Source organism: Corvus hawaiiensis, chromosome 6 (assembly GCF_020740725.1).
Source record: "Corvus hawaiiensis isolate bCorHaw1 chromosome 6, bCorHaw1.pri.cur, whole genome shotgun sequence".
Lineage (NCBI taxonomy): Eukaryota > Metazoa > Chordata > Aves > Passeriformes > Corvidae > Corvus > Corvus hawaiiensis.
In genome coordinates this window covers 65,014,190-65,030,871 of record NC_063218.1, presented here as the reverse complement: position 1 = coordinate 65,030,871, position 16,682 = coordinate 65,014,190, and the positions used below count along the sequence as shown (strand labels likewise).

Below are 16,682 nucleotides of genomic sequence, written 5' to 3'. Positions count from 1 at the left end.
GCGACGCCTTGGGCCCCGCACGGCCGAGGCAGCTCCGGTGCCCCGTGCCCGCAGCTCCCGCTGTGCCGGGACAGCGATCCCTGTGCCGGGACACCCATCCCTGGGCCAGGACAGCAACCCCTGTGCCAAAGACCCATCCCTGTGCCAGACACCCATCCCTGTGCCAAACACCCATCCCTGTGCCGGGACACCCATCCCTGGGCCAGGACAGCAATCCCTGTGCCAAAGACCCATCCCTGTGCCAAAGACCCATCCCTGTGCCAGGGCACCCATCCCTGTGCCAAAGACCCATCCCTGTGCCGGGACACCCATCCCTGTGCCGGGACAGCGATCCCCCCGCGCCCCCCGCCGTCCGCTCGGGGCTGTCCCCGTTCCCCGCTCACCTCCGAGCCCGGAGCAGCTGCCCCGGTGCCCCGGCCCGGCCGCGCTGCTCCCCGCGCTCCCCGCGCTCCCCGCCATTGCCGCTGTTGGCTCCGCGCATAGGCTCCGGGGGCTGCGGCGTTTCCTTCCGGGCCGCGGCCCCGGAAACACGAATATATTGGTATTTTCAAACCCTATGGCTCCGTAATCAGAATTCCTTACAGTCCATATCCTGTCTATAACACAGCAGATACCGGGTTTTATTTCGGAAGCAGTTTTTAAGTACATTACTATTTCTCAATACATACAGAAAAGGGAATATTTGCAGCTTTCAGTATTTTACACACAAGCCCCTCATGAATTTTCAGGCATTTTGGGGCTGTAACCTCCCTTTTCGGAGGGCACCTCACCCGGGCCCCCTCATCCCTCACTCACCTGCTCCCCCACCACATTGGGGTGTCCCAAGGGACACCATCACCCTCCAGACTCCCTGACCCCTTTTTCCTCCCATCCCAGACAAGGCACAAAACGAGTCCAAGTGCCCTGGCCAGCAGCTCGATGCTTCCATAAAGCCTTTTCCACACGCACATCCCCCCAAAAATGGAGGAAAAAAATCAAGGGAGGGCAGGGCAGCCCCCCAAAGTCCCCCCAGCTCCTGTCTGGCGGCTACCTCAGGCACAGGGAATGCCCCCGAGGATGGTTCCTCATCCTGGATTGTCCCATGGGACACTGCAAAGTGCTTGAGGAGGGCTCAGCACCCAGCAAACCATCCATGTCTTATCTGCAGCATTCCCATCCTGAATCCAAATCCAACCCTGGGCCAGTTACTGGGAAGAAAGAGCTCCCTGTCCCAGTCAAAGCCAGTGCAGCAGCCAGCACATCCTGTCCCTGCTCATCACACAGCCAGACACCTCCAGAAGGATTCTGTGAGGGGCAGGGCCAAAACTCCTACTACAATCCCGAAAATGAACAGGCACTGCCTTCCCACCACCTATGAGCCCGGTGACCTTATGGCAGCAGGATAAGAAACCAGTTAGATGGGAATTTCCCTCTGTTATCCCGAGGTGCCTGTGCCTGACGCAGGCATTGTCCTTGAATTGCTTCCCAGCAGTGTCCAGTATGACCTTCTCCACCATTTTTCCTGGTACTGAAGTTAGATTATAAGGGCTGGAGTTTCCTGGAAAAGTCCGAGTGGGATACAGCTGGAGAGTGCCCAGCCAGCATGGACCTCCTCAGGCTTCCAGGACCTTGGCTAGATAATTGAGGTGGTTCCTTCTGGGACATACCGGGATGAACCCCATACAACATCACAGCCTTGTGGATACTGAAGTGGTCCAAGTGGTCCTCAGTGATCCCAAATGGAAAATCACCGTCCCTCCTCCCCTGCTGGATACACAGATAAGGTACAGATAAGATAACACAGATAAGGGCAGCTGTGGGCGGGTAGGTGACCGGAGAAGGACACTGGGAACAGCTAAAAGCGGAGAGGACGCCCAGAGAGCCCAATTCCCACAGGATTCTGCCATGCCGAGTGGGTCAGCCTGCTCCAGGAGGATGCTTGGTGTGGCTTTGGGCATCGGGGTCCTACTGGCCCTGGTGGGCTGCACAGCCACTGAGGGCTGTGGTGAGTGTCAGCCACCCACGGAGAGCCAGGAGAGACCACGGATGGGACACGGGATCCTGGGTCTGACTTCCCCTCTCCTTCCAGTGGCCCCGCAGGAATTGGTCTCCCAGCTGCTCCAGCGCTTGGGGGGATCGGTCAGTCTCGAGGAGGCGGCGAATCCCAGCGTCCTGCTGGCCATGAACCTGGCTGGGGGGGACAGCGAGGGTCCCATCCACAAGTGGCTGCTCCAGGAGATCAAGGAGGAGGCGGTGAGGAGAGCCCAGAAAGGTAGGGAGGCAAAGGAGGGAAGGCACCCACTCCTGGGAACCCAGGTTTCCGCCAGTTCTTGGGGTGCCCAGCCCAGCACACCCTGGCTGCCCTCTTGTCCCCACAGACATGACCTCGGGACAGGTGGCTCTGCACGTCCTCGCCCTCCTCTCCTCCTGCCAGGACCCCCAGCGTGTCCATGCCCTGGAACAAACACTCGACCTGATCCGTGTCCTGCAGCAGAAAACAGATGAGGAAATGGCCAAACTGGGTTTGTTGGGATTTGGGGGCCTGGGGGTGCCGCTGTCCCCACACCCTGTCATCTTGCCACTCTTTGCTTTGCAGAAGCCGATGGGATTCCCAAAACTTCCCTGTACAGCGTGAGCCTGGACACCCTGGCCCTGTGCTTGGCTGAGGCGGGCGGTGCCCAAGGGCCATCGGTGGCCCTGGCCAAGCAGGTGCTGAGCCCTGAGAGCCACCTCTCCGTGGGTAAGGGACCCCTCTGCTCCCACATTCCCACTCTTGGGGTCTATCCCGAGACTTGGTGGTGACCCCAGGATCCCACAGACACCCGGGCCATGGTGGCACTGGCGCTGGCCTGCGTCTACGACTACGTGGAGCTCCATGATGTGCGGGATCTGCTCCGGGAGGCACTTTTCACAGTGAGCAACAGCTTCCTGGATGAGCAGGAGAAGAGGAATGGCATGATTGGGAATATCTACAGCATGGGGCTGGCCCTGCAGGTAGGGGAGGTGCCAGGGGAGTGGGACGTCACAGCCAGCTGGTCCCATTCCCAGGTGCGTCATTCCACCTCCCACCCGCTCCACAGGCGCTGGAGGCCACAAGGAAGTTTTACGCCCCACGGCAGTGGGATTGTGCCCAGGCCTTCTCCGTGGTGTCTGCCCATGACTACCAGCAGCCCACAGCCATCGCCCAGGTGCTGCCAGCCCTGGTGGACAGGTCCTACCTGGATGTGGCTGGCCTGGACTGCGCTGCCACCAAGGATACGTCCCCAAACAGACAGTTGCCCCTATCCCCAGTTCTGGGGACACACGGCATTCCCAGAGGTACCCTGATCCCACCTGGAGTACCCCAGACCCCGCAGGGATGTGCCAGATGCCCACCCTGCCGCTCTCTCCCTGCACAGCCCCCATCCAGGTGCATTACTCCATCACCAACACGCTCCAAGGGAAACACTTCCACTACTCCACCTCGGTGACAGTCCCAAGTGGCTCCACACTGCTCCGGGTGATGGAGGTGGCAGCAGAGGAGAACCCCGAAGCCTTTAGGTGAGAGCCAGGGCGGCTTTGGGGTGGGATTTGGCATCTCCCCACCCAGCTCTGAGCCTCCTGACCTCTCCCGCAGCTTCCAGACGGAGCAGACCTCCTGGGGTGCCTATGTGACCTCCATCCACGGGCTGGCTGCCAGCACGGAGGACAGGACCTACTGGCAGTTCCTCAGTGCTGGGGACGCTCTTGAAGAAGGTGGGGGGGCCCCAGGGAGGTGTGGGGCCTGTGGTGGGGTCTCCTTGTCCCAGCCTCACGCATCCCTCTGCCGCAGGGGTCAGCACCTACAAACCACACGCCGGGGAGCACATCCAGGCCGTCTTCAGCACCTACTGACACCACCAAGACACCCTGGACCCCGCCACGGAGCAATAAAGTGCCATTCCAGCATGTCCCTGTGCGTGTGTGTGTGTGTCCCTGGGAGAAAACACAGCTCACGTCCCTTTTGTCTTCCTTCCTGCTGAATTCCGTGAGCGCAGCTCCTCTCCTTCTCTTCCCGGCGCCGTGCACAAACACAGCCTCACCCAAACTCCGCAGAGTCAATTCCCCCCGCGCACCAACAGAGCCTTTCTCCATCAGCCACAGGCTTGCTCCTCTGGCCACGCTCCTGTGCTTCAGTTCAACCTATCCTGATCCCCACAGAGGCTCCCCATGGCATTAATCAGATGCAATTATCTCTGTCTGATTATTACAATCCCAGTTAGCATCCGCCTGAGGCCACCAGTTGGATTTTGCCCTGGAAATCCATAGGTGGTTGTAAATGGTGGCCTGGGCTTGCAGCTGGGTCACCAAAGGTTGCAGCTGACTCTAATCCTGATTCTGTGACTGTCTCTGGCCAGGAGTGACCAGCACCTCCCAGCTGAGTCCAACTGCTCTCCAGCCAGCCCCATTCCCTACTCCCACTGGCCTTGTCCAGCCAGCCCTTCAGCCTGGACCTGCTCCCAGCTGGACCCTTCCCACCCAAACCATTCTGATTCCACAGACACCATCTCCAAAAGGAACTGTGAGGGACAGGATCCAAACTCAGGTTCCTAACAGCCCCAAAACAACATCCACCACCTTCCATCATCTCCAGGACATGTGATCTTATGCCAGACATCAGACCGGCCAGACAGGACCATCCCATGCTCAACCCACGGTGACGGTGCCACCCTCCAGGCCCTTCTGTTACCACACGGATAAGCTGGCACCGTGTGGCAGCGTAGGGGCAGGTGTGGGAAACCAGATGCTTCACTGGAGATGGCATTCCTGCCCTGTGCCATGTGGGATGTCCCAGGTTCCCAGTCTGCCCCTCTTCCCACGCCAAATCCCATCTTGGTGCAGTTCTCCATCACCAACAGGCTCCAGGGAACCGGGGCTGTGACGTCACACAGGTGTCCCCGCCCGCAGCACTGTGACATCAGCGCGGTGTCTCCACAGGACACGTGCCACCAGCCCCGGCTCCCAGTGCGGCCACGATGGGACGTGGGTGAAGCCATGAGCGTCCTGCTCCCCGCGCTTGTCCTGCTGGTGGCCACTACGGCCGTCCTGCTGGTCGCCCGCATTCGGAAGGCAGGGAAGCGCCCCGGGAGCCGGGCCGGGGGGTCCCGGCGCGGCCGAGCAGCCCCAGGGGCTCCCGGCTGCCCCCCGGCTGAGGAGACCCCTCCGCAGGGCGCGGCTGCCCCCGGGAGCGCCCCGTACATCCCCTGCGGCTGCGGCCCCGGCTGCGCCCCCTGCGCCACAGCGGCCCGGGAGCTGCAGGACCTGGTGACGCCGCTGTGGCCCGGGGTGTCCTTCCCGCGGGACTCGGAGATGTGGCAGCTCTCGTGGGAGGACCTGGAGCAGCTGCTGGAGCGCGGCCGCCTGCCCTGCTGCGCCTCCTCCAGCTCCTCCGGGAGCCCCCAGCCCTCCAGGAGCCGGCGCACAAGACCCCTGATCCACTGGAAAACATCCGCCGCTGGAAAAGGCTCAGTCCTCTGCAGAACCCGACACTGGTTGAGATCCTCCACCCTTCCAAGAATGTCCATCCCTCGGAAAGGCTCCTCCATTCCCGCCCAGACCCTCTGTGACCTGTATTGTGCTCCAGCTGGAGCCTGGCCCGTTCCTGCCAAGAAGCAAGTGGAAGTGTCCTGGAGCCACCGGTGCCCAATCCATGGCTCCCCGGATCCTGTGGTGGAGCCATCTGGGAATACTCTCCGCACGCTGCTGGACAAGAGGCTCCAGCGGCAAAGGCAGTCGTTCCCATGTGCAGCGTGCTCCCTGGAGCCGCCTGTGAAGGACAAGGCTAAGGGAGATCTCCACACCTTGGATATTTCCAGCAAAGGTCTCCATCCCTGCCAGAGCCTCCATGAGATCTGCTGGACTCCAGATGGAGGAGCCCACACGGACAGGCCTCCCTGCCTCGGAGCTGTGGCTACCCACAGAACCCACAAGATACCCACGGCCAGGAAAAGCCTGGAAACACAACTGGGAGCCCGGGCCATTCCAGCAAAGCGTTCCCAGGAGCAAGTGGCACGGCAGGAAGTGTCCTGGAGCCGCTGCTGCCCAGTGCACGGCTCCCAGGACACTGCAGCAGTGCCACAGGAGAAGACCCTCCGGGCGGCGCTGGACAAGAGGCTCCAGCGGGAACGGGAGCACACCCTTTTCCAGGGAGCTCTCGGGAGGTGCCTGTCGCGGCTCAGGATGCAGCTCGTGGCAGCAGCTGGCACGCTCCGTAGCTTTCCTTGTGCTGAATAAATCAGGCGTTTCCCCAAAAGCTGTCTGAGAATTCCCACTGTTCTGGTTTCCACTGGGACAGGGCTCCTTTCTTCCCCAGAGCTGGCACGTGTCAGGTTTGGATTCAGGATGGGAATGCTGTGGGTAACACATGGGTCATGGTCCAGCCAGCCAGAAAACTGGGATGAGGAAGTCAAAAACTCAATTTAATTAGAACTAAGAGGTGGAAAAGGGGAAAAGGTGGAAAAGTATTCCAGTTTTCCTATGGGGAGACTGCCCACACCTGCTGACCCTGAGAGCCCCAAATGCCCCATGCCCTCTCTGATCGGCTCTGCTGGGTCCCTGGCTTCCCACAGCACCTGCTCCTGGGATAAGGAGGGGAACTGGAATTCATTAATAATAATAATAATATCAGTGTCTGAAGCAGTGGGAATCTTTGTTTGGAATGAGAAATGGAGGAAAAACTGAGTGAAATATCATGAAGCACCAGGTTGGGAGAGGGTGGTGGAACAGCAGCTTTTAGAATTGGTAAATTTCCCAGACTTATTTCCAGATATTATTATTTTAAAATAATTTTTTATCCCTCCACCACAAAACCATTCCTGTATTTATGAAGATATTTGGAGATAAGAGGAATACTTAATTAAAAAACTTCTGGGGAAAAAAAAACAATTATGGATTGAAACATTTAAGAGAATCCACAGCATGGAAACATAAATCCCAATTTTAGCAATATTAATGGATAATAAACATGAAATATTAATTTCCCCACAAAGCAAGCCAGCTTCTTATTTTCCAAACTGGCCAAGAGCAAACTCACGGATTTTTGGTGTCTACGAAGCATCCAAAGAGCTCAAAACTGGAATTCTCCATGTTCCAGACTGCACTTGGTTTGTTGGCTGTTACGGAATTCCCTCTAAAACCGGGATTTTCATTTGAAAACATGGTTTAAGCCACTTCTCTGGAAAAAGAGAAACAGTGTCCTTGTGTTCAAATTTTATTCTGGAAACAAAACCCATCCTGTGGCTCTGACACGCAAAAAACCTACAGAAAATACAGAATAAAATAAGAAATAAGAGGTTTTAATTCCCATCCTGGGACCTGGAAGTGTGTACCACATGGAAAGATGCCTCTGGGATTCAGGGACTGTAGAGGCTGCAGTTCTAGGCTTATGGCTATTTTTATTTTTAAGCATTTCTAAGCAAATTTCAGGCTGGGAGAGCTGCAGTCTGGGCTCAGCTTTCCTTGGATTACACACTAAAAGCGGGCCAGGACACTGCTGGAATTGAGATAACAACTGGGTTTTGAATAAGGAGAGTGACCACGAAAAGGGAAGGAAAAACCTTAATAAACTCTCATTTAAGGGAGAATTTTACCTCATTACTTGAAGCCTCCTTCCCAATTCCAGCTCGCCTTCCACTCCTATCTTCCCAGTTTCTGCTTGCATCTACCTCTTTTGGGATGGATGGGATCAGCCTGAAATCTAGTTTGTCCTGAGTCTGCTCTGCAGCTGCTTAGCTTTGGAATTCTGAAATCTGGGAGTGTTTGTGCCCAGCAGCTGTTCCACTCTCCTGGCCTCACCCATTCCTTCCCAGCACTAGCACACGCAGCACTGACACACAACTGTCTGTCATTCCTCTAAAATTGCTCCTTAAGCCCCCAAAAAACCTAGTCCCAGAGGTCTGCGGGTGCCCAATCTGGTTATTTTCCCTTTTTAGTCTTTGTGGCTGCTGCACTGTTGGGCTTGGAGTTGGTCTTGGCTTTCTTCTTGGCCGCTCCCTTGGGCTCTGGCTCCTTGCGCTTGGCTGAGGTGATGGACCCGGTGACCTTGAAGAAGTCGTCGAGGCGGCCCTGGGTGCTCCCCTGGCGGCTCTTGCTCAGCCTCCTGACGCCGTTGCGGATGCGCTCCTCGTTGAACTGCTTCTCCCCACACATGAACTGCACCAGCTGCTCCTCGTCCGGCTCGCTCCACTTCAGCTCCACAGCGTCGGGATCGATCACGTCGGGCTCCAGGAAGAGCTTCTGGGCCTCCCTGTGCAGCCAGTTCTCGGGCAGGGGGTACTTCTTGGTGTCGAGCTGCTGCACGATCCTCTCGATGGATTTGTGCTCCCGGATGAGCTCCACGGCGCGCTTCGGCCCGATGCCGCGGATGCTGGCACAGTAGTCGCAGCCCAGCAGGATGCACAGGTCCACAAACTGCTCCCAGGTCAGCTGCAGATCCTGCAGGATCCGGTTCAGGTGGAACTCCTGGATGGGCAGCTTCTTGGTCTCGCTGGCCGTGAGGTGCCGCATCAGCACGGGGCTGCCGAAGGTGAGGCAATCCATGTCCTCCGTGGCGGCGGCGTACACCTTCCCGGCCTTCACCAGGATGGCACAGCTGGCCTCCGCCTCTCCGGGTGCCTCCACGTAGGGAATTCCCATCAGCGTCAGCAGCTTCTTGCACTCCTGCGTATGCTGCGGGGTCACCTTGACCAGCCTCTTGCTGTACTTCTCGATGTTCTCCTCCTCCCCGGCCTCCTGAGCTTCCTGCAGGTGCTTCTCTGCCTCGGCCCGCCGCTCCGTGCGCTTGGCCAGCTCCCCGGATTTCAGCTGCGGGGGCTTCCCGTCGAACACGTACACCGGCTTGATGCCGTTCTCCACCATGCGGATGGTGCGGTAGAACATTCCCATGAGGTGGCTGGTGGTCTCCCCGTCCTCGTTCTGGAGCACATCGGCTCCCTGCCGCACGGCGATCAGGAACTGGTAAATGCTCATGGAGGCGTCGATGGCCACTTTCCGGCCGAAGTAGGACTTGATGTCGTTCTCCCGGATGGCCCCGGGAGCCACGTCGGCAATAAGCTTGGCCAAGCCATGGATTCCCATCCTGGGGAACGGAAAAGGGGATGCTGGGAGCGGGTTCTGCCTGAGGACCGCTGGGCCACCCAAGGAGGGGGGAGCAAAGAGGGCAGTGCTTCCCCTGCAAACCATCGCTCCAAGGGCTGCGACCTCTACTGGCACCCGTTATCCCGAGTCCAGCCTCAGGCCACCCTTATCCCTCACCATACCCCCCCCCGGGCCCATCCTCACTCCCCTTCCTACCTCTTGCCCCTCCCATCCCAATCCCCCTCCTCAAAATTCGATTATCTCCACCATTACAACCATGCGGACCCAATCACCTTCCTATTCTTATCTCCTTCCCTCCCAGCTCCCCAGGCCTGCCATCAACCCCTCTTCCCTCCTCCTCAGATCCCCTCTTCCCTCCTCCTCAGAGCCCCCGCTCCCCCTCAGCCGCCATTACCTCCTCAGAGCCCCCGCTCCGGCTCAGATCCCCCGCTCCCCCTCAGCCGCCATTATCCCCTCGGAGTCCCCGCTCCCCCTCAGATCCCCCGCTCCCCCTCAGCCGCCATTGCCCCCTCAGATCCCCCGCTCCCCCTCAGCCGCCATTATCCTCTCGGAGTCCCCGCTCCCCCTCAGATCCCCCGCTCCCCCTCAGCCGCCATTATCCCCTCGGAGTCCCCGCTCCCCCTCAGATCCCCCGCTCCCCCTCAGCCGCCATTGCCCCCTCAGATCCCCCGCTCCCCCTCAGCCGCCATTACCCCCTCGGAGCCCCCGCTCCCCCTCAGCCTCCGTTACCCGGCCGCTCGCGCGCCGCCGCTCCCGCGCTCCGCCGCCGAGCCCGCCGGGAGCCGCCGCCAGCCAATGGGGAAGCGGCTCACCCTCGCCGCGCCTCGTTCCCGCCCTCACTTCCACTTCCGGCGGCGGAGGGGGACGGACGTGCGGCGGCGGGAGCGGAGCCGACGTGTCTCAGAGGGGACCGGCGACATGGTGAGGGCGGGGATGGGGGGACCGGAGGTAGCCACAGGGGGCCCGGCCCGGTGGCCGCCCGGCCCCGCTGAACAGCGCCGTGTCCCCGCAGGAGCTGGAGGCGATGAGCAGATACACGAGCCCGGTGAACCCGGCCGTGTTCCCGCACCTCACCGTGGTGCTGCTGGCCATCGGCATGTTCTTCACCGCCTGGTTCTTCGTGTATCCCCGCGGCTGAGCGCGGGGGAGCGGGCGGGGGGTGCCGTCCCCTTGCTGCGCCTCCCAGTCCCGGATTATCGCCCTAATTCCCGGGGCAGGGGAGCGGGTGGGGGTCCCCTCGCCTTGCTGTGCCTCTGTTATCACCTTAACCCCCGTCCCGGCAGCTACGAGGTGACATCCACCAAGTACACCCGGGACATCTACAAGGAGCTGCTGATCTCGCTGGTGGCCTCGCTCTTCATGGGCTTCGGCGTCCTCTTCCTGCTGCTCTGGGTCGGGATCTACGTCTGAATGCCCCAGGGGGCCTGGATGGGCGACTCGGGGAAGATCTTTTTATATTTCTTTTATATTTCAACGAGAAAACGCCTGGAGCAGGTGTGGTCTGCGGCAGGCAGTGACCCACAGGTGAATAAAAGTGGCTCTGTGACACACGTGCCTGGGAACTCCTGGTTTGTCTTCTTTTTTTTGTTTTTTTGGTTTTTTTTTTTTTTTTTTTTCCACCTGGCTTTTCCAAATGGCTTGGATAGAATTACGGGGGTGGAAAGGCCCTCTAGGATCATCCAGTCCAACCATTCTTCCAGCACTGCCAAGGCCACCACCAACCCCTGTCCCCAAGTGCCACATCCACGTGGCTTTTAAATCCCTCCAGGGATGGGGACTCCACGCCTGGAGCCTGTTCCAGTGCTCTAAAACCCTTTCCATGAAGGAATTTTTCCTAATGCCCAACCTAAACCTCCCCTGGTGCTGCTTGAGGCTGTTTCCTCTTGTCCTGTTACTTGTTCCCTGGGAGAAGAGACCAGTCCTACCTGGCTCCACCCTCCTGTCAGGGAGTTGTGGAGAGTGAAAAGGTTCCCCTGAGCCTCCTTTTTTTCCATGTTGGCACAAGATCCAGGTGCCTTGGGATATGGCCAGTGTTATCCCAGATTGCAGTGCTGTGTGTGGTCACGAGTGTTGCAGTGCCACCTTGTGTCCTGCTGCAGCCACGCTGTGCAAAAGAAATCCTGAATCTGCTTTTAAGCCCTCAGCCGCCTTTGCCATCGCATTCCCTCACCCCTTTTTTTGGGAATGCTGTGCCTCTTCTCATCCTGAACCAGGAGTTTTGCGGCCTCTCGCTGGATGTGCCCTTCATTAATTCCTGAACTACCTGCCTGGCCTAGAAACAAGGAATTGATTGATGGGTCTTTAAGAGGCAGACTGGAAGTTTAGCCCAGCTTTCAAACAGCTCCAGTTCCACATCACAATTCAAGCCCCGATTTCCTATTTGGGATGGCAGATTTCCTTCTGTGGACTTTTGGATCCTTCTGGATCTGAGCCTGCCCTCTGACGTGTGAGCAATGATAGGGCAGAGGCAGATTTTCCTGTTCCTTTGTTTTTCCTTCCTTTCTCCTCTTTTCCCCTCTTCCTTTCTCCTTTTTTCCCTCCTTTTCTTCCTTCTCATTTTTTTCTTCTTCCTCCTTTCTTTGTCCTTCCTGCTTTCTTTTTCCTTTTCCTCTTGTCCATTTAACCTTTCTTTTCCCTTTTTATTTTCTTCAGTTTTCTCCGCCTTCCTTCATTTCCCCCTCGTAGTTTCTTTTCCCATCTTCCTTTCTTTCCCCTCCTTCCTTTCTCCGTTTTATCCCCATTCCAAAGAACCATGACTGGGCATATCCAGAAATTTCCACCGACTACAGACCAGGAATTTCCTCCATCCCGTGGGCAGTTCTACAGCCACTCATCTGAGTTATTCCCTAGGAAGGGAGGAAGACACCAGGAGCCATCCTTGGATACAAAGCAGTATTTATATATTTTATTCATATGGGCACATTTACCTCCAGCATAAAACAAAGTCTAAATAAGCAAAACAAAACAAAACAAAACAAAAAAAATCCGGGGAATCCGGAGACTCAGCCCTCAAATTCAGCAAAATATAAATATAAATCAGGAAGAAAAGAGGGAAACCACGCTTGTTCCCCACAAATAAAAACCAGGAATCAATAATAACCTGCTACAAATGCAACTCTACAAACTGGCTGGCAAAATACAGTGATTAAAGCTGTGGCAGCAACATTTAAACCAACAAAATTAGTGCTTTACGTGGTGGTTTTTTCCTTAATTCTTCCAGTGGTGCCATAGTCTCTATTTACAGGCTTTTAAGCTCCAACAGTAGGACAGAAGAGTTGGGAATTTGCTTTTGAAACAACTCCCAAACAGCCTCGTTTTCCACCCTTTTGTCTTCCTTCCTGCCAGGAATGTCTCTTTGCCGCTTGATAGGGAGGGATTTCGCCAAGCTGGAGAGGTCGGCTCAGAATTCCCTCCTCCCTCCGTCGCACGCAGGGAAAGGCCTGATTGTGAACTCTCTTGGTACTGATTGGGGACAGGGAAAGGGCAGAGATGCGTTTTTGGGGGGAAATCCATGCACACAGCTGTTTCCACGGGCCTGGAAGCAATTCCATGACTCCTTCATTTTAGAATTCTGAACCCCTTTTGAGCTCATTCCTGCCTCGCTGGGAAGCAGCCGATGGATGATTTTTTTTCATGGAATCCTGGAACGGTTTGGGTGGGAAGGGACCTTAAAGCCCATCCAGTCCCACTCCCTGCCATGGGCAGGGACACCTCCCACTAGTCCAGGCAGCTCCAAACCCATCCAGCCTGTCCTGGAACGCTTCCAGGGACGGAGCATCCAAAACTTCTCTGGGCAACCTGTGCCACTTTAAGACGTAAGGTACTACTGACGCTAAAAACTTCATCCTGAATCCCTGTCCTCTCCTGATCCCAGGGATTGCTGCCAGCTCCGTGTGGGTGGGGCTGGCCTCGGCACTCCAGGAATCGCCACATCCCAGTTAAACCGCCCGGGGCAGCGTTTCTGAGGCAGCATTTGGGAATCTATGTGGGAAAACACGGTTCCCTGGGGCTGTTCCGTAAGGAGAAAGGCACTAGGGATGTTTTTTCCGAGCCCCCAGGCACTTGGTTTGTCGGGGATCTTCCCTAAATCCCATGGCTGAGCATCCTGGGGCCACCTGAGAGATCCCAGCTCCTCCTGGGCCACCGCTGATTGATTCCTTCCCTCAGGAGTGGGGTGGGATGCACTGGGGGGCTGAGGGGGGGGTGATTGCAGGCTCTGGCCCCCCAACATTCCCTGTTTCCCCCTCCAGGGGCTTTTCTCCCAGCTCGGCATCACTCACCTGAGGAAGGACGTGCCAGCCTGGGCCACTGATTGCCAGGGGACAATGAACCTGCCAAGGAAGCCACTTCCCAGTTTACAACCAGGAAAAGCCACTCAGGGCAGGTGGAGGGAAGAGCGCTGAGCTACATCCAGGTGTTTCCTTCCCAATTTCAGGGAAAACCAGAGAATCCTGCTGAGCACGGAGCCCCCCTGCTTGTGCATAGCCTTGGGGCGTCCTGTTGTTCTGCTGAGCTTCCCCAAATTGGGTTTTCCAACTGCTTGGCTGCTTGGAATTCCCCGCTCGCCCACTATTCCCTGCTTCCCAGGATTCAGTGGATTTTAGTAACTGTAATTCAGTGTTTGCTGCTTCCAGGCCTTCCCTACAAACAGTTCTTGGGGGCAGATGCCAACTCCAAGGGAATTCTAGGGCTGCTTTGCTGGGATAAGCTCAGGAGGAGGATGACGGGAGATAAAACCAGACATGCCCAGGAACCATCACTTCCCCTGGACAAAATCCACCTTTGTTTTTCCGGAGCAGCTTTAGAGTGTCCTTAGGATCAGCATGCGGCATTCCCCCCTCACTGTTTCCTCAGGGAAATCCATCTTGGAATAACCTGGAGGTGGCAGAGCCTCCAGGAACACAGACAACTCCTTCGTAGCACGAGGAGCAGGACGGGGAGGAGGAAGCACAGGGAGCCACTGGGCTTTCCCACGGGACACACGTGGCTCAATGGGGCCAGAAGGAAATCCCTGCTTTTTTACAGCTTAAACCCCACAAGAATTCAGTAGTTTAGCAAGTTAAGGACTTGTAACAGTAAAATATCCCAAATCCCCCCAGCACAACTCTGTGAGGGCAGGGACAACCTGCAGCCGCTGCCATCCCAACTTTTGGGAGAACACCACCCCGGTCCCGAGGCAGAGATCCCGCCTGGATGCAGATCCCGGTGTTCCCAGGGACTCAGCCTTGCTCTGCAGGGCAACTCCAGGCTTTGCCAGGGCTGCACATCTGGGCAGAGGTTGGCATTGGCTCCAGAGCCAACCAGGCAGCTCCGCACACGCCGCTTCCAAGCGGACAAAAATGGATCCCACCACGCTTAACATGGGTGAGTCCCGGTCATTTGTCACCCCTGGCCTGGGGACAAGAGTCCCCAGGCACGGCATGGCCCCAGCAGCAGCCTGAGTGGGGGTTTTATCCATCCAGACCTGGATATCCCACATGGATATGGGATTTAAGAGCACAGAGAAGAGGGGGGATGACGTCAAAGCTGCTCCTTCTCCGGTTGTTCCCAGAGGAATGTGTCCGTTGGCAGGGCCGGGAGTCTCTGGGAAGTCTGCGGGAAGTGGCCCTGGGCCAAGCAGAAGGAACAGCAACTCCAGTGTACGACTTCCAGTAGGTCCAGGCACAGCCCTCCTTTCCAGGCCAAACTCCAGCGTTTGCCTCTCGGAAAGGGCTCCAGTGTTGAAGCAATTCCAGTGTTGTGAAGAACTGATGTGGGACATCGGGAGCACCAGGATGGGGCTCCCACCCCTGGAAGGAGCATCCCTCTGGGATGTGGCAGAGCCGTCCACGCTCAGTCTGGTGTGCTACTTCCAAATCCAGTGTTGGAAGGGGAGGGGAAGTGATGGAGGAGGATACAAACATCCCCATAAGGGAAGGAGAGGGATGTGGGATGCTGGGAATCGGTGCGAGGTCCCCCCGGGAGCCACCACAGGGCTGGTGGTGGCTTTTAGGTCCTGTGTGTGCTGAGCTTCAGTGTCTCCAGCCACCAGCATTCCAGCTCCGGAGCCGCCGCAGGACACGGGGATGAGGTGGGGCTGGGGGCCAGCGGAGCAGGGAATTCGGGAGGCTCCCAGTGGCACCAGTCCCCCTCCTGTCTCCAAGCAGAGGGCACTGGTGCTGCCGGGACTCACTCACAGAGCCAGTAGAACTGGAAGTAATAGTCAGTGAAGAGGTGTCCCAGCTGCTCCGGGGAAGCGCCGCAGTCGGCTCGGCCCTGGGAACGGGAAAAGCAGCTTAGAGAGGGGTGCGACTCCAAGGGCGGAATTCTGCCGGGATTACAGGCTGGGGCAGGGAAAGATCATCCTCCCACCACCCACAGGACTGTGGGAAGCTCTCGGTGCCACGTGGTTGCCAAACCTGCGTTTCCCACATTTCATAGATCCCACACTTCCCTCCTGCCACGTGGCCCTGGACAAGCTGCGAGTACTCACCGGCTGCGCCACTCGGAAGTGGTAGGAAAACTCCCGGAATGACAGCATCACCAGAGGCCAGCGGTGCGTGGTGTCCTGGGGAAGGAAGGGGGAGGGCTGGAATGAGGTCAGGGACAAGCTTGGGGAATGTTCTCCAGGCCGGATTTGTGAGGAAATCCACGGCCTCGCACCGTGGAGTGACCCACGGATATTTCCTGGAGCACAAGTGGGATGAGGAAGGGCTCTGGGAGCTGGGAAAGGGGCTCAGCCTGGAGAAAAGGAGGCTCTGCGGGGACCTTCTGGCTCTCCACAACTCCCTGGCAGGAGGGGGGCAGCCAGGTGGGATCAGACTCTGCTCCAGGGGAGGTTTAAGTTGGATATTAGGGAAAATTCCTTCATGGGAAGGGCTGCCCAGGAGAGCAGAGCAGTCCCCATTCCTGGAGGGATTTAAAAGCAGTGTGGATGTGGCACCTGGGGACATGGTGGCCTTGGCAGTGCTAGGGGAAGGGTTGGACTTTTCCAACCTCAAGGGGTTCCATGTGTATTTTGTGAGCTGTCCCCTTCTCCCTACCTGTGCATCCGTGGAGTCGGTGGAGCTGTTCCCGCTCACAGCATCCTGGCAGGGATCACTGGAGACAAGGCCACAAAGGGAGATGGACACAGCGGAGGAGGAGCTGGGAAAACAGGACACCATGAGAGCCTGGAAGGGGGAACGTCTGTCCCTTTCCCATGGAGACACCGTGGCCACATCAGCCACTCCAGGGGCTTCCAAAGGACATGATCCACGATCCATGGGCACTCACTTCATCTCCAGGGTCAGGTTGGTGTTCACGGCCGTCTGCTGGCTCACAGGGATGCGGTAGCTGAAATTCCCAGTCCTGGGAACACAGAGAGGGCGTTAGATGTCACCAGGCGGTGGGAAGGCCGGGACAGGACCCAAAATCCCTGGCAGGCTGAGAATTCAGAGTGGAGGACTTCCCAAATGTCCCAAGGATGAGCCCACCACCAAACACAACCCCTGAGGGAAGGCTGGGAGCACCAGCTCCTCTTCCCACGGAGCGACATGAGGTGATGGCAGAAAACACCCAAAAAAGTCCTGGAAAAACTCCCAGATTTTTCCTATTTTCTGCTCCCACAG

At 57.4% G+C, this 16,682-nt stretch overlaps 5 protein-coding genes across 8 annotated transcripts in view; 3 read left to right on the top strand and 2 right to left on the bottom strand.

The window, feature by feature from the left end:
- Window positions 1–1,845: 1,845 nt before the first annotated feature.
- LOC125327319 (cobalamin binding intrinsic factor-like) lies at window positions 1,846–3,906 on the top strand. The gene is made up of 9 exons (XM_048306750.1): window positions 1,846–1,984; window positions 2,069–2,251; window positions 2,358–2,501; window positions 2,576–2,719; window positions 2,798–2,973; window positions 3,060–3,297; window positions 3,378–3,519; window positions 3,596–3,714; window positions 3,791–3,906. The coding sequence occupies exons 1-9, from the start codon at window positions 1,885–1,887 to the stop codon at window positions 3,850–3,852; spliced, it is 1,308 nt and encodes a 435-aa protein (XP_048162707.1). The 5' UTR covers window positions 1,846–1,884; the 3' UTR covers window positions 3,853–3,906.
- Window positions 3,907–4,637: 731 nt separating this feature from the next.
- Window positions 4,638–6,239, top strand: LOC125327323. The gene is made up of 2 exons (XM_048306755.1): window positions 4,638–4,727; window positions 4,936–6,239. The coding sequence occupies exon 2, from the start codon at window positions 4,993–4,995 to the stop codon at window positions 6,229–6,231; it is 1,239 nt and encodes a 412-aa protein (XP_048162712.1). The 5' UTR covers window positions 4,638–4,727; window positions 4,936–4,992; the 3' UTR covers window positions 6,232–6,239.
- A 952-nt stretch (window positions 6,240–7,191) lies between these two features.
- FEN1 (flap structure-specific endonuclease 1) lies at window positions 7,192–9,859 on the bottom strand. Its single transcript, XM_048306759.1, has 2 exons — window positions 9,823–9,859; window positions 7,192–9,073 (listed from the first exon to the last, which is right to left on the bottom strand). The coding sequence occupies exon 2, from the start codon at window positions 9,070–9,072 to the stop codon at window positions 7,912–7,914; it is 1,161 nt and encodes a 386-aa protein (XP_048162716.1). The 5' UTR covers window position 9,073; window positions 9,823–9,859; the 3' UTR covers window positions 7,192–7,911.
- Window positions 9,860–9,888: 29 nt separating this feature from the next.
- Window positions 9,889–10,655, top strand: TMEM258 (transmembrane protein 258). Its single transcript, XM_048306859.1, has 3 exons — window positions 9,889–10,014; window positions 10,106–10,215; window positions 10,377–10,655. Exons 1-3 carry the CDS (start codon window positions 9,889–9,891, stop codon window positions 10,501–10,503), a joined length of 363 nt encoding a protein of 120 aa, XP_048162816.1. The 3' UTR covers window positions 10,504–10,655.
- Window positions 10,656–11,971: 1,316 nt separating this feature from the next.
- MYRF (myelin regulatory factor) overlaps window positions 11,972–16,682 on the bottom strand; it is a 44,698-nt gene continuing 39,987 nt past the window's right edge. For all 4 annotated transcript variants that reach the window (XM_048306616.1, XM_048306614.1, XM_048306613.1 and 1 more), the window contains 4 exons: window positions 16,348–16,422; window positions 16,116–16,218; window positions 15,566–15,640; window positions 11,972–15,348 (listed from right to left, as the gene is read on the bottom strand). In XM_048306616.1, the coding sequence (XP_048162573.1) occupies window positions 15,262–15,348; window positions 15,566–15,640; window positions 16,116–16,218; window positions 16,348–16,422 (340 nt within the window). In that variant the 3' untranslated portion in view covers window positions 11,972–15,261. The remainder of the gene's footprint in view (window positions 15,349–15,565; window positions 15,641–16,115; window positions 16,219–16,347; window positions 16,423–16,682) is intronic.

Excerpts from the sequence above, each read along its gene's own strand:
- LOC125327319 (XM_048306750.1), top strand. The coding sequence starts at position 1,885 with ATGCCGAGTGGGTCAGCCTGCTCCAGGAGGATGCTTGGTGTGGCTTTG. Across the intron at positions 1,985-2,068 it reads CACAGCCACTGAGGGCTGTG|TGGCCCCGCAGGAATTGGTC; the intron begins GTGAGTGTCAGC and ends CTCTCCTTCCAG. Across the intron at positions 3,715-3,790 it reads TGGGGACGCTCTTGAAGAAG|GGGTCAGCACCTACAAACCA; the intron begins GTGGGGGGGCCC and ends CCTCTGCCGCAG.
- LOC125327323 (XM_048306755.1), top strand. The coding sequence starts at position 4,993 with ATGAGCGTCCTGCTCCCCGCGCTTGTCCTGCTGGTGGCCACTACGGCC.
- FEN1 (XM_048306759.1), bottom strand. The coding sequence starts at position 9,072 with ATGGGAATCCATGGCTTGGCCAAGCTTATTGCCGACGTGGCTCCCGGG.
- TMEM258 (XM_048306859.1), top strand. The coding sequence starts at position 9,889 with ATGGGGAAGCGGCTCACCCTCGCCGCGCCTCGTTCCCGCCCTCACTTC. Across the intron at positions 10,015-10,105 it reads CAGAGGGGACCGGCGACATG|GAGCTGGAGGCGATGAGCAG; the intron begins GTGAGGGCGGGG and ends GTGTCCCCGCAG. Across the intron at positions 10,216-10,376 it reads TTCACCGCCTGGTTCTTCGT|CTACGAGGTGACATCCACCA; the intron begins GTATCCCCGCGG and ends CCGTCCCGGCAG.